This window comes from Panthera tigris, chromosome E1 (genome assembly GCF_018350195.1).
Source record: "Panthera tigris isolate Pti1 chromosome E1, P.tigris_Pti1_mat1.1, whole genome shotgun sequence".
Classification (NCBI taxonomy): Eukaryota; Metazoa; Chordata; class Mammalia; order Carnivora; family Felidae; genus Panthera; species Panthera tigris.
Window position 1 is genome coordinate 22,715,261 of NC_056673.1, and position 14,013 is coordinate 22,729,273.

Sequence of the window (14,013 nt, forward strand, 5' to 3'; positions counted from 1 at the left end):
TTGGATGTAAACCTTTTGAACTTCTTACTGTATAATATTAACACATTACTTTGTAGTCTGACATTTTTTTAATGTTTATTTTTGAGAGAGAGTGGGGGAGGGGCAGAGAGAGAGAGAGGGGGCAGAGGGTCCAACGTGGCCTCCACGCTGACAGCAAGTCCGATATAGGACTCGAACTCACAAACCAGGAGTGAGATCACGACCTGAGCCAAAGTCTGATGCTCAGCTGACTGAGCTACCCAGGCGTACTGGTAGTCTGACGTATTTAAGTAGAAGTCACATCTTGTGTCTATTGTAATTAGATGTCTTATGATTTCTTATGAGCTAAATGATAATGGAAGACACTATTATCTTTGCATTGAAATTTCTGATTATTGAGACATTGAAATATCTCAGCACCTTTCACACTTGTAATAAAAGATGGCCGAATGGCCTTTCTGCTCTATAATTAGGTTAACTCCTGCCGTTTTTTTTTTGCTGTGAGCACCAAACTGTAAAGCCCAGCTCTGTGTGAAAAGAAGGGACTTAGTGGCCTCACCAAGTCTAAGTTAGCTGCCATTTCCCAGAGAGCCATTTGAAATTGAGACCCTATTAATTTTTTTCTGGCCTTACTTTCTTTAGGGGGACTGTAAGGAGGGAGGAATAGAAGAGAAGGGTCTTGGGGCACCTGGGTGGCTCAGTCGGTTAAGCGACCGACTTCGGCTCAGGTCATGATCTCACAGTTCGTGAGTTCAAGTCGGGCTCTTTGCTGACAGCTCGGAGCCTGGAGCCTGCTTCGGATTCTGTGTCTCCCTCTCTCTCTGCTCCTCCTCTGCTCGTGCTCTGTCTCTCAATAATAAATAAACGTTAAAAAAAAAAAAAAGAGAAGGGTCTTTCACAACCTATATTTGGGAGAAACTAGGTTATGTTAAATCCAGATATGTAATCCTGTGCAGGGAAGCTTTCTCTGAAATGCAGTGACACCACACTCCAGGCTAGGTCAAGTAAGAATGGTTGTGTGCTTTCCCTGTGATAGCTTCGTTGTTCAGCAATATCCCTAGGCCAAACCACAGGCCTTCAGAACAGTCAGTGACTTGTGGAGTTTGATCTGGTGGAAAGGTAGTGTGAGTTCAAACTCCATAATGCCTTTGCTTTTTCCTGGAGTTCTCCTGTAGGAACAAAAAAAAGGTTTTTTTTTTGTTTTTTTTTTTTTGTTTTTTTTTCGGGAAGAGCTTGGTTTTTGAGGCTCTTCAGTGAATATTTGATTTTTTTTTTTTCCCTATTTTTTTCAGCTCTATCTTGGCTTCTTTTTCTTTGGCTTCTAATGCAGGCTTCGTTTTTCACCATCTTGTATTTTGGAGAATCTGCTTATGTTCATCCCTGGCTTGTGATTATCTCCTTTAAAAAATACATATGTAATTTTTTTGAAGTGTAATTCACATAACAAAATTAACCATTTTAAAGTGAATAGTGACATGTAGTACAATCCCAGTGTTGTGCAACTACCACCTCTTTCCACTTGTTTTTGTTTAGACTATTTTCATTTTTCTTGGAGTTTTCTTTTGGCTTAAGGCAGGAACTGACTTAATACAATGTGTCCCTGCCAGTATGGGTAAGAGATGTTTCATTACTGTTTTTTCCAACAGCAGGAACTAAGAGTGATAGGTTTTTCCTTTCTTTAAGAGCAGAGATTCTTAATTTAGGATCTAAGATTACTTGACTCTCTTCCCTGAAATTTTGTGGGTGGGTATGTTATTCTCTAGTTAAGAACACAGTGCTCACAACGAATAGGGAAATATATTCCTTGACAATGAAATTTAAGGGAGGTAGTTAAATGTGTGCGTCATTAATAAAGGTAGAACTTCAGACTAGGTTAGTTTTATGTTTAACAGACTGTGGTTAAAACTGTTCAGAATTAGGGGCGCCTGGGTGGCGCAGTCGGTTAAGCGTCCGACTTCAGCCAGGTCACGATCTCGCGGTCCGTGAGTTCGAGCCCCGCGTCAGGCTCCGGGCTGATGGCTCGGAGCCTGTTTCCGATTCTGTGTCTCCCTCTCTCTCTGCCCCTCCCCCGTTCATGCTCTGCCCCTCCCCCCGTTCATGCTCTGTCTCTCTCTGTCCCAAAAATAAATAAAAAACGTTGAAAAAAAAAAAAAAAACTGTTCAGAATTTAATATGTGGGGCACCTGGGTGGCTTAGTTGGTTGAGCGTTGACTCTTGGTCTCAGCTCAGGTCGTGATCTCATGGGTCATGGGATCGAGCCCCACATCAGGCTCTGTGCTGACAGTGCAGAGCCTGCTTGGAATTCTCTCTTTCCCACTCTCTGTCCCTCCCCTGCTCATGGTCACACACTGTCTCTCAAAATAAATAAGGAAAACTCAAAAAGAAAAAAAAAAGAATTTAATATGTTTGGTGTGCCTGGGTGGCTCAGTGAGTTAAGCGGCCAACTTTTGATCTCAGCTCTTAATCTCAGGGTCATGAGTTCAAGACCCTTGGTAGGCTCCAGGCTGGGCAAGAAGGTTACTTAAAAAAAATTTTTTTTTTTAATATGTGTATATGAATATGAGATCTTGAGAAAACAACAATTTTTGTGCCCCTTTTCAAAGAAACTGGGCGAGGGGGTGGGGGGGTGGGGGGGCACCTGGATGGCTCTGTCGGTTAAGCATCTGACTTTGGCTCCCGTCATGATTTGTGAGTTTAAGCCCTGCAGCGGGCTCTCTGCTGTTAGCATGAGTGCTCGCTCTCTCTCTCTCTCTCTCTCTCTCTCTCTCTCTCAAAAATAAATAAAATGTTAAAAAGCAAAAACAAGCAGTATGAAAAATTCCAAGCAGATTTTGTTTGTAAATCCTAAACAAGTTTTAAGTTTTGGTGATCTTATTGGACTTAATAGGCATAGTAACATCTTAAGCCATAATGGCCTTGAGCTATGGCTCTCCTGTTAGGCTCTAGTGATCGTTTCTGTATAGCCGTTTCTCTCTTTTTATGTGTAAGTTATTACGTGATAATTTCAGATTTATTCCAGGTCTTTTATGTGAAGGACTCCCTTTCTTCAATTTGCCCATTTCAAATTTAGTGTACATTGTAAATGGATTAAATGATTATAACATTCTTCAAATTTTTTCTAGAAAGGCATTATGAAAATACTGCAGAAGGCAAGCCCCTGTTACAGGTTGATTTTTTAATTATAACAACTATCGGGGGGCGCCTGGGTGGCTCAGTGATTGAGTGTCCGACTTCGGCTCAGGTCATGATCTCGTGGTCCATGAGTTCGAGCCCCGTGTCGGGCTCTGTGCTGACCGCTCAGAACCTGGAGCCTGTTTCAGATTCTGTGTCTCCCTCTCTCTCTGACCCTCCCCCATTCATGCTCTGTCTCTCTCTGTCTCAAAAATAATTAAACGTTAAAAAAAAAATTTTTTTTAAACAACTATCAAAACGGGAATTTCTTTTTTTTTTTCAAAACAATTTTTTAAGTTTTATTTACTTATTTTGAGAGAGAGCACACGCAAGAAAGCGCGAAAGCATGAGCAGAGGAGGGGCAGAGAGAGGTAAAGAGAGAATTCCAAGCAGGCTCCACACTGACAGACGCTCAACTGACTGAGCCACCCAGGTGCCCCTAAAATGGGAATTTCTGTATTCTATAATGTTTGTGAGTTCTAGCTCGCGTCTTTTAACAAGGGAATTCAGTGAAATTCTGATACAACCTATAGCGCTCTTGCATAAGGATCAGGACTGTAAATAATAGCCACTTGGAAAGATCTCAGCTGAGTCTAATTTCCTTTAGGTTGTTCAAGTGGCACATTTTAGAGATCAAATTTGAGCCAGGCTGTTTTCATTATTTCATGTTTATTTGGCTCTTTTTCCTTTTCCTTAATTACATCGATTTGTTTAGTGCTTAGGTCTTTTCTCTCTGATCCATATTTACTGTTGTTTGCCATATGTGGTATTGCTCAAGTTTGCCAAATTTATGATCACTCATGTTGTGGCATGACAGTAATGAGCAGGTGCCAGGCATCAGTCCTAAATTTGGTAGTAAGTATTGTTGATGATGGTAAGGAAGAAGATACATGTTTTTGAGTGCAGAAGGGATATTATTAAAAGAAAATTTTAATACATTTAAAGATACCAAGTACTTTGGACGAAGTCTTGAGTTTCTCAAATCAGAAAACATTGTCTCATTATTTAGGGAGAAATGTGACCAGTCCATGCCATTTTTGTTTTACTAGTAAAACCATGTGTCAGCTGGATTAATTTCCTGGGAATTGGAACAGAAGTATTAAACTTGAGGCTGAGATCCGTGATCTTTTAAATTTTAACACCAGTTCTGGTTCTCTTTTGTATGCAATAGTGACTGAATAAATCTCTCTTTCTCTCTCTCTTTTTTTTTTCTGGCCTTATTTTTAACTGTAAAGTGATATTATTCTTTTGGAATACAAAAGAATTATTGAAGAATTTATTCTTTTGGAATATTATTCTTTTGGGCTAAGTGTAGATTGTTGGAAATATGAAAACTGTAATTAAAAAAATCCATGCATGAGGCATGTTTGCCTCTAGATATTTGTTGTGAAAGAATATTGTCCTATTAATTTAGTCTTTTTTTTCTTAGATTCCTTTTCTCAAGTGTAATAGTGAATAGGTTGGCACAACTGTTTTCTCTTTCTACTTTGACCTTAACATTGCTTCAGGATATGTGTTTTCAGGATACGTCCCTTGAGGTAGGGAGTAAATCGCATTTTCCTGAATGGAAAGTAATTGGGACATCTTTCAAAACAAACTTTTTTTATCTTAAATATTTGAGTGCCTAATTGAAGATGTATTTACAAAAAGGTCTAGCTTTAGATCTTCGAGGTGTTGAGATAATTATGGATAAAATTACAAAGCCATAATAGGTTCATATTATCAGTCCATTCCATTTAGCCTGTTATTTTGCCCCAGTTCCTTGAGGCAAGAGTTACATTCTTAATTATCTTTGCATCTCTTGAATCACCAATAACGGTGGTAAGGAAGAAAATACTCAATTTTGAGTACAGAAATTATTATAAATGTTCTTAAAAGTAGTTGAATTCCTTGCTGGACATCAATAATTTGGATAAAGGAATTTTTTTCTCTTGTTGTAGGTGCACATTAAAGATCCAAAACCATGACTGACTCCAAGTACTTCACAACCAATAAAAAAGGTAAGTATGAAAACTTGATTAAAGAACTTTTAAGTTTGAATTCCTTCAAAAATTGTGGTTTAAGATTGTCCCACCTAGAATGTTTCTGACCTCTTTAGACATGCATATTGTGGACTATCTCATTGGGGATCTACTATTTGTACAGAAAAGTGTATTTGAATAAATTATTAAAGGATGGGCTTTTAAATATAGATAGAGCTGGGATGCACTTCATTTTGGCTTGGAGGTTCTGTTTTGGTGAAAGGATGAAATCCAATTTTAATTTGTCGAAGATGGGTAGGTCTGAGGACGGCAGAAAGGGAAGCAGCAGCACATTTATTCTCTTTTAGTTTTTACTTGGAAATATTAAAGCAGGGGCACCTGGGTGGCTCAGTTGGTTGAGCGTCCGACTTCAGCTCAGGTCATGATCTCGCGGTTTGTGGGTTTGAGCCCCGAGTTTGTGGGCTCTGCTGATAGCTCGGAGCCTGGAGCCTGCTTCAGATTCTGTGTCTCCTCCTCTCTCTGCCCCTCCCATGCTTATGCTCTGTCTCTGTCTCTCAATAATAAATAAACATTAAAAAAAATATTTTTTAAAATATTAAAGCGATACAGATCACGTAAAAAGTAAAAAAGAAATTTCTCTTTCTCCTTATTCTTGTTCTTTAGGTGAACTCAGGGTGTATCCTTAGTTTTTTTCTGTGCATATAAATGCAAGTATTAATACATATGTTTAAAAAATTTTTATCTTTAACAAACTTCATGTAAACAGTACATAGAAACTTGATATTTTCATATCCCTCCATATAGATCTACCTCATTCTTTTAATTTTTTTTTAATGTTTATTTATTTTTGAGAGAGAGAGAGACAGAGCACCAGTGGGGGAGGGGCAGAGAGTGAGGGAGACACAGAATCCGAAGCAGGCTCCAGGCTCTGAGCTGTCAGTACAGAACGCGACACGGGGCTCGAACCCACAAGCTGTGAGATCATGACCTGAGCTGAAGTCGGACACTCAACTGACTGAGCCACCCAGGCGCCCCAGATCTACCTCAGTCTTTATCTGGGCTTTGTCTAAATATGTTCTTTATACTTAAAACAGGGAACCTTTAGAATCAATTCCATGATTTTTAGGTTATAGACTGTGGATTACTTGAATAGCTTTGAATTTATTAACCTCATTGTCTTTGTAATCAGAAATGTAATGTTGATTTTTACATTTGTGGGGTAGGAACTAAGGATTCTTGGGAAAATCCAAACTCCTCATCTTTTGTAAAATTGTTCCTAAATAATAGCTCATTTCTAGTGTGATAGATGGCCCTCCTATCAAAAACAGACTGGTTTCATTCTTCTCAACCTGTTGTTGAGAAGCTGAGATTTACTTTTCTTCAGGATTAGGATTCTGTGCTTTGTATTTAGCAGTCTTTATATTTACTGAAGCATTCTAACCATGACACAACTATCATTCCTCTTATTCCTCAACAACTTTTCTCCTCAAATGGACCTTTTCTCCTCTCTTCCAGTGGATGAAATATAACTTCTCTGCCTCAGAATTTATCTTTCTTGTTTCCATTGTAATTTACTGGCCTCGGCCTCCTGACTGTCTTCAGATTTAACTAAGTTTAGTCTTGAAGAACCAAGGGTCCTTCTATCTTGTCTGATTCATTGCGTGTATTTATTCCGAAAATATTTATTGAGTGTCCACTGTGGAGTTTCTTTTCTGCAAGAGACAGAGCGCAAGTAGGGAAAGGGCAGAGAGAGAGGGAGACATGGATCCGAAGCAGGCTCCAGGCTCTCTGAGCTGTCAGCACAGAGTCTGACGCAGGGCTCAAACTCATGAACCTTGAGATCATGACCTGAGCCGAAGTCTGATGCTTAACTGACTGAGCCACCCAAGCGCCCCATAACACTATGGAGTTTCTGATCCTAATTTCTTTCAAGTCAGAGTAGATGCAAAGGACACTGAATACCCTTTGGTTTCTAAAAATCATTTCCAACTAAAAGGAATTGGGACTCTTTGGAAAAGGAATCAGGACTTTTTGGAGAAATAACTGATTCCAGGGTGCATCAAGGGAAAGTACAAGATGAACATGAACATCTTATGCCAGAAAGCAAAAAAAAAAATTGATGGGACATATCAAGGAGCAGCATGGTTTGAAGGGGCTTCCACTTGCCAAATTTGAGATAATTTGAGCATTAAAAAAAGTGATCATTAGGGGCACCTGGGTTATTCAGTCAGTTAAGTGTCCAACTCTTGATTTCGGCTTAGGTCATGATCTCAAGGTTTGTGAGTTCGAGCCCTACATTGGGCTCTGCACTGACAGTGTGGATCATGCTTGAGATTCTCTCTCTCCCTCTCTCTCTCTGCCCCTCTCCTGCTCACTTACTCACTTTCTGTCTCAAAAGTAAATATTAAAAAAAAAAAATTACCATAGTAGTAGATTATAACCCACTGAATAACATATACACACATAAATCATAGTTTTAACTGATTTAGGCAAGAGTCATCAATGAATACTAAAACAACTACCAGGTGAAAGCTTGATGAGGAACAAGATATTTAAATAGTCTTGAAGTTTCCTTTCACAAATTACTAATCACAAAGGAAAAAATAGTAACTTTACAGGGTCAGGACTTGGTATTTACCAACTTAACCACATAGTTGATGTTAACATCACCTATAATGGGATGCATTAACATTATTTGCCTCTTGATGTCATTCACTGAGAAAAACATACCATCCCGTAAGAATTATGCCTGTCAAAATGCATAACCTCAATGTAATCATGAGGGAACATCCATGATAAACCCCGTACCGAGGGCATTCTGTAAAATAACTGGCCTAAACCTTTAATAAATGTCATTATCATGAAAGACAAAGGCTAAGGAACTGTTTCAGATTAAAGAAGACTAAAGAGATACTATACTAAAATATAACATAGTGATCATTGGATCCTGGCCTGAGGGGGGATGGTGGTAAAATTACTATGAAGGAGGTTATCAAAACTTTTGAGTTGAGTCCATAGATTAGATGATGATGATGTGTCAATGTTAAATTTCCTGATTTTGATCATAGCATTATGGTTATATAAGATAATCATTTTTGGAAATTGTACATTGATGTACTTAGAGCTAAAGAGACAGGATGGCTGCAGTTTACTATTATTGTTTACTATTATTCAGGAAGAAACATGTAAATATATAGAACATATGATAAAGCAAATGTGGCACAATGTTGGGGCGCCTGGGTGGCGCAGTCGGTTAAGCGTCCGACTTCAGCCAGGTCACGATCTCGCGGTCCGTGGGTTCGAGCCCCGCGTCGGGCTCTGGGCTGATGGCTCGGAGCCTGGAGCCTGTTTCCGATTCTGTGTCTCCCTCTCCCTCTGCCCCTCCCCCGTTCATGCTCTGTCTATCTCTGTCCCAAAAAAAAAAAAATAAAAAAATAAAATAAAATGTGGCACAATGTTAACAATTGGGGACTCTTGCAACTTTTAAGATTGAAATGATTTTTTTTTTTTTTTTTTTCTATTGAGAGAGGGAGAGCGAGAATCCCAAGCAGGCTTTGCACTGTCAGCGCAGACTCGACCTGGGGCTCAATCTCACAAACCATGAGATCCTTACCTGAGCCAAAATCAAGAGCCAGATGCCTAACTGACTGAGCCTGGTGCCCCTGAAAAAATGTTTTTGTTTTGTTTTGTTTTGTTTTTTAATTTTAAAATAGGAGGGCACACTGTGGTGGTCTAGAGTGAGCAAACAGCATATCTGCTTGATACGCTGTTTTCAGGAAAGTGCAAGCATATCTGGCCTCTTCTGGTCATTTGGAGTTACGTCAGGGTAAACAAACTCTTCTATTACAATACAGAGAACTACATAGTGAGTTTCTTAATTTTATCAACTGCTAGTCCGTGACTTTCAATCTTTCCTACACATTGGAATTTCTCAGAGAAGTGTAGAACAATACTAATATCTAGGACCCTCCACCTGAGATACCCTGACTTCATTGGTCTGGGCTATGGCCTGGGTGTGGGGATTTTTTTAAGCACCCCACATTTTTCTCCTGTGTAGCCACGATTGAGAACCATTGCTGGCTGTTAGCAGTGGTTGGTAGATTTGATTAGTGGGAGGAGGAAGAGAAAAATAGAAGAACTTGTATGTATGAGATAATTTGTGCCCTCTTGGGCTCTCACCCAACTTCTTCCCTCTCTTTATTTTCTATACTTCACAAAAACTATTAGCACTTTGTCATTCATTATCAGCTTTTTTTCTGATTGTCTTACCATTCTGAAATGGTATTTATTTCTTCTTTTGTTAACATTTTGTGTGCCTTATGACCAAGGTATTGTCTATGTTGACATAAAAATGTGTAATTAAAAAACTCCCCTAACTCTTCAAACCTTCTTTTGTAATGAGTCCTGGTAACCTTTTTTTATTCAGGGATTTGTAAAAGTTTGAGACCTACAGATTGAATCACGGCTGGGTAAATACCACATTTAAAAAAATGGATAGACTGTGTTCCTTTTACTTCCTGCAACACCCACCAGAGCTGCCACTGGAACATATTCTTTAAGTTTATGCTAGGATTGGAATAGTTTCAGTTACATCCTGTTTTGATCCTTCAGCTCCTGCTGCTATTCACAGTTCAGACTTTTGAAACCCTGTGGCTTGTCCTTTACTGTTCCTAGAAGTAAATGATGGGAACCCTGAGAGCTGGATTTGGCAGCTGAGGACTTGATGGAGAGGAGCATGACTCTAAAGGGCCCAGCTTTCCTGACTGCTATTTTTGCAGTTGTTGATTAAATAAAGCTGATTTTTGTAGCATTAATCTGTTTGCCTTGTTGGTAGTGGATTTTAATGTCACAAGCCTTTTTAGTGGTCAACTTTTATGTTTCTTACCAGTTTCATCCTTCCCATTGAGAGGCTTTAATAGATCACAGAATTTGCTGTCCCCACTGTTTCTGTACTGATGAATGAAGTCTGGTTAAAATGAACATCAAGCACAGTCCTAGAAATGGAGGAAAATGAGGCAGTGTTGTTGAAGAGTTTAAGAGTACAGATGGAAGGTTGAACGGGGAGTAGCCAATTTCTCTTTCATAGGCTTAGTGGTATATTTTCTTCTTTCTTTTAAAACCGGTGGAAGATTGTTACCTTTTCTTTCAGCGCCAGTTTTCTGAAGATAGGTGAGCCTGGTCCTTAAGATAGTGATGATATCCCTGGCATTTCCCAGTGTGGGGCCTGAGTACTCATTCAGGATTGTGCCTTTAGAAATGGTTCTGGTTTGTACCATTCTTGAAGCTTCAAGATAATCATTTTTGTTAGATCAGTTGAATAGGATGGGGCCTTTAAAGCCTGTCAGCTTCTTAAAGTGCTAATTAGAGCAGTGATTCTCAGCCCTGGTTGTGCATTAAAATCACTTGGAGAGGGGCACCTGGGTGGCTCAGTCGGTTGAGCGTCTGACTTCGGCCCAGGTCATGATCTCACGGTTCGTGAGTTCAAGCCCCACGTCAGGCTCTGTGCTGACAGCCTGGAGCCTGCTTTGGATTCTGTGTCTCCCTCTCTCTCTGCCCCTCCCTAGCTCATGCTCACTCGCTTGCTCTGTCAAAAATAAACTTAAAAAAAAAAAAAAAAAGAATCACTTGGAGAAACTTTAAAAAATATGAACCTAAGAGTTCTGTTTGACATGCTGATTTATTTGCCCCAGAATAGAACCTGAGCATTGTTATTTTCATTTATTTTTATTTTTTTAGTGCTTATTTATTTGTGAGAGAGCGCATGTATGCACACACAAGTGAGTAGGAGAGGGACAGAGGGAGAGGGAGACACGGTCTAGAGCAGACTCCAGGCTCTGAGCTGTCAGCACAGAGCCTGACGTGGAGCTCAAACTCACAGACTGCGAGATCATGACTTGAACTGAAGTTGGACGCCCAACTGACTGAGCCACGTAGGCAGCCCGTTATTATTTTTAAATACCTCCCAAGTAATTTAGTGTCTAGCCAAGGTTGAAAACCTCTGGATTCAGCAGTCAGGAGACACAGTTCTAAGGGCAGCTCTGTCACTGACTCACTCTGATCTTTGAGCCTTAGTTCTTTATCTGTGAAGTTGAGAGTGGGTGAATGAGCTGATATCTAGTGTCTCTTTGGCTTGAAAACAGATTTGTGAACCTGTTCCCGTGCCTACATTTATTGTTTCCCTTGGGACCTTGAAATTCTGATGGAAGATCATCCCTCAGACGCCGTTCTCTCCCCTGTGTAGTAAGATATGAGATTTGCTTTTTCCCCACTCCCACGCTTCTAAGATCCGGATTGCAGCTTCCTCTCTGGCATAACCTAAATGATGGTATCTTTATCAATGGTCAATTAATATTCTAGGGATTTGAATTGTACCTATCCTGTAATTTTTAAATCCTCTACTTCAGTTGCTGCCCTGTCTCTGGTCAGCTGTCATGTTATTTATTACAGAGTGTAGTATTTTGCTCTAGTTTTCTGGTCCTAGGATCTTACCAATTTGTTCTCTTTTCTTGTAGGAGAAATCTTTGAATTGAAGGCTGAACTCAACAATGAAAAGAAAGAAAAGAGGAAGGAGGCTGTGAAGAAGGTGATTGCTGCCATGACTGTGGGGAAGGATGTTAGGTAAGGGTCATCACTCCTGCTGTTGGTCACTTTAGACCCATACCCTATTTTATGGCTTTTACTGCTTTTCATTTAACTGTTGTAAACAAAGAACCTATAAGAATGGGTTTGTCCCACTGAAAATCACAAGGAAGTATAGTTGCTTTTACGTGAACTCTGTGACTTTTTTTTGAAGAATGAAACCAGTTTGATTTTCTTGCGTCCAGATCTAGCATAAAACCTCCTGAGAGCTGGCACAGTTACAGATCTGTTGCTGAAGTAGTTTTAGGAGATGATAAAAATGTACCGAGAAGCAGAAGCTCATATGTTCTTTAATTGGCTCGAGCCAATGTTCTTAACTCTACAACTCTAGAATCAGTTGCTGAATTCAAGATGAAAATCAACGTTAACAAAGTCTGTTTTCTCACCCTCCCTGCTCTCCCCGTAATTCGGCCAGACCATTTGGAAATAGGTACAGATTATCCGCAAGCCCCTGAGGATTCCCAAAATCCTTTCGGGGGATTTATGAGGTCAAGGCTATTATAGTAATACTTAGGTGTTATTTGCCTTTTCACTGTGTTGACATTTGCACTGCTGATGCCTTAGTGCAAATCAAGGTAGCAGTGCCAAACTGTGATAGTAGTCATTGTATTCTTCATCACCACTTACTTCCAGGAAAAAGGGCAGTTTCACTTAGGGCTATTCTTCATTGAAGCATTAAAAATGTATTTTATTAAGCCTTGAAATATGAGTCAGGTCTTTTTAATATTCCATGCGATAAAATAGCAATTATGCATAAAGCACTTCTGCATAACATAGTGTGATTGGTTGACCTGGAAAAAAGCCGATTGTTTGAACTGGGAATACCATTTTTAAGTAAAAGAATGATTGACAGACAAATTATAGTTAATCAGATCTTCAGTATTTGGGAGACATTTTATCAAAAATGAACAAAGTGAACCTGTCACTTCTAGAGAAAAAAATTGACAGATCCATTTTGAGCTTTAAAGTAAAAATTAGATTGTTGGAAAACTTGTATCTCTCATTATGAGCTTGACAGCATCCCAATACTTAGAGACTTTTCTGATGAGATTGGTGGTGAGATGAATTAATGTATTATTTACTGTTCTCTGATGAAATGTGTCATTGGGAGGATCTGCATAACTCAACCAATATTTTCTAAATGACCAGTGCATAGATCATAGAAGTATCCATGGGTAAAAGATCCATTCACATTAAGTGAAAGAAGATAGATCTTATAGCAAGCAAGTTTAAAAAGTTTGATATGGTTTCAGATTCCACATTGTAGCTGACTTTTAAGCTGATTAATGTGTGTGCTGAAAAAGACAAAAGAGAAAAAGCCTTTGTCTAGCTTCAATGTATCAAAGAATATCCAGTTATCTGAAAAAGCTGTTAAAATACTCCTCTCTTTTCCAATTAATATATGTGTATGATTTGCTTCTTACACTTCAGTCAAAACAACATTCTACAGGGGTGCCTGGGTGGCTCAGGCAGTTAGGTGTGCAACTCTTGATTTTGGTCAGGTCATGGTCTCACGGTTTGTGAGTTCAACCCTCACATCGGGCTCTGTGCTGACAGTGTGTGGAACCTGCTTGTTATTCTGTCTTCCTCTCTCTGCTCCCCACTCACATTCTCTCAAAATAAATAAATTAACTTAACAAAAAAAAAAAACAAACCAACATTCTACAACAGGTTGAATGCAGGAGCAAATATGAGGTCATTGCTTAACAACAACAACAAAAAAACCAACATTCTACAACAGGTTGAATGCAGGAGCAAATATAGCTGTCATTGCTTAAACTAGACATTAAAGAGATTTGCAACATGTAAAACAATATCGTCTTAATTTTTTAAAAAATACAATTTTTTTTGCTTTAAAGTGATGTGTTAATATGAAATGCATTTGTTATTTTAGAACTTTTTTTAGTGTTTTATTTTTGAAAGCGTATGCACATGCATGCAAGCTGAGGAGGGGCAGAGAGAGAGGGAGATAGAGGAGTCAGAGCAGGCTCTGCAGTGAGAGTGGAGAGTCCGATGCAGGGCTCGAAACCATGAACCGTGAGATCATGACCTGAGCCAAAATCAAGAATTTGAACACTCAATTGACTGAGCTACCCTGGCGCCCCACATATCATAGTTTAAACAAAATGATAGTAGATATCTTTTGGCCTTCATTGTATTTACTATCTAGTTGAAGAGACCCAAAATCTGAAAACTTAGGGAGTAATAAAATACGATTTTATTATTAGGAACTAGAGTATAC

The 14,013-nt window shown here is 39.2% G+C and overlaps 1 protein-coding gene across 5 annotated transcripts in view; it reads left to right on the plus strand.

The window, feature by feature from the left end:
• AP2B1 (adaptor related protein complex 2 subunit beta 1) overlaps window positions 1-14,013 on the plus strand; it is a 132,637-nt gene that overhangs the window by 7,890 nt on the left and 110,734 nt on the right. For all 5 annotated transcript variants that reach the window (XM_042966994.1, XM_042966993.1, XM_007096047.3 and 2 more), the window contains exons 2-3: window positions 5,091-5,150; window positions 11,645-11,750. In XM_042966994.1, the coding sequence (XP_042822928.1) occupies window positions 5,114-5,150; window positions 11,645-11,750 (143 nt within the window). In that variant the 5' untranslated portion in view covers window positions 5,091-5,113. The remainder of the gene's footprint in view (window positions 1-5,090; window positions 5,151-11,644; window positions 11,751-14,013) is intronic.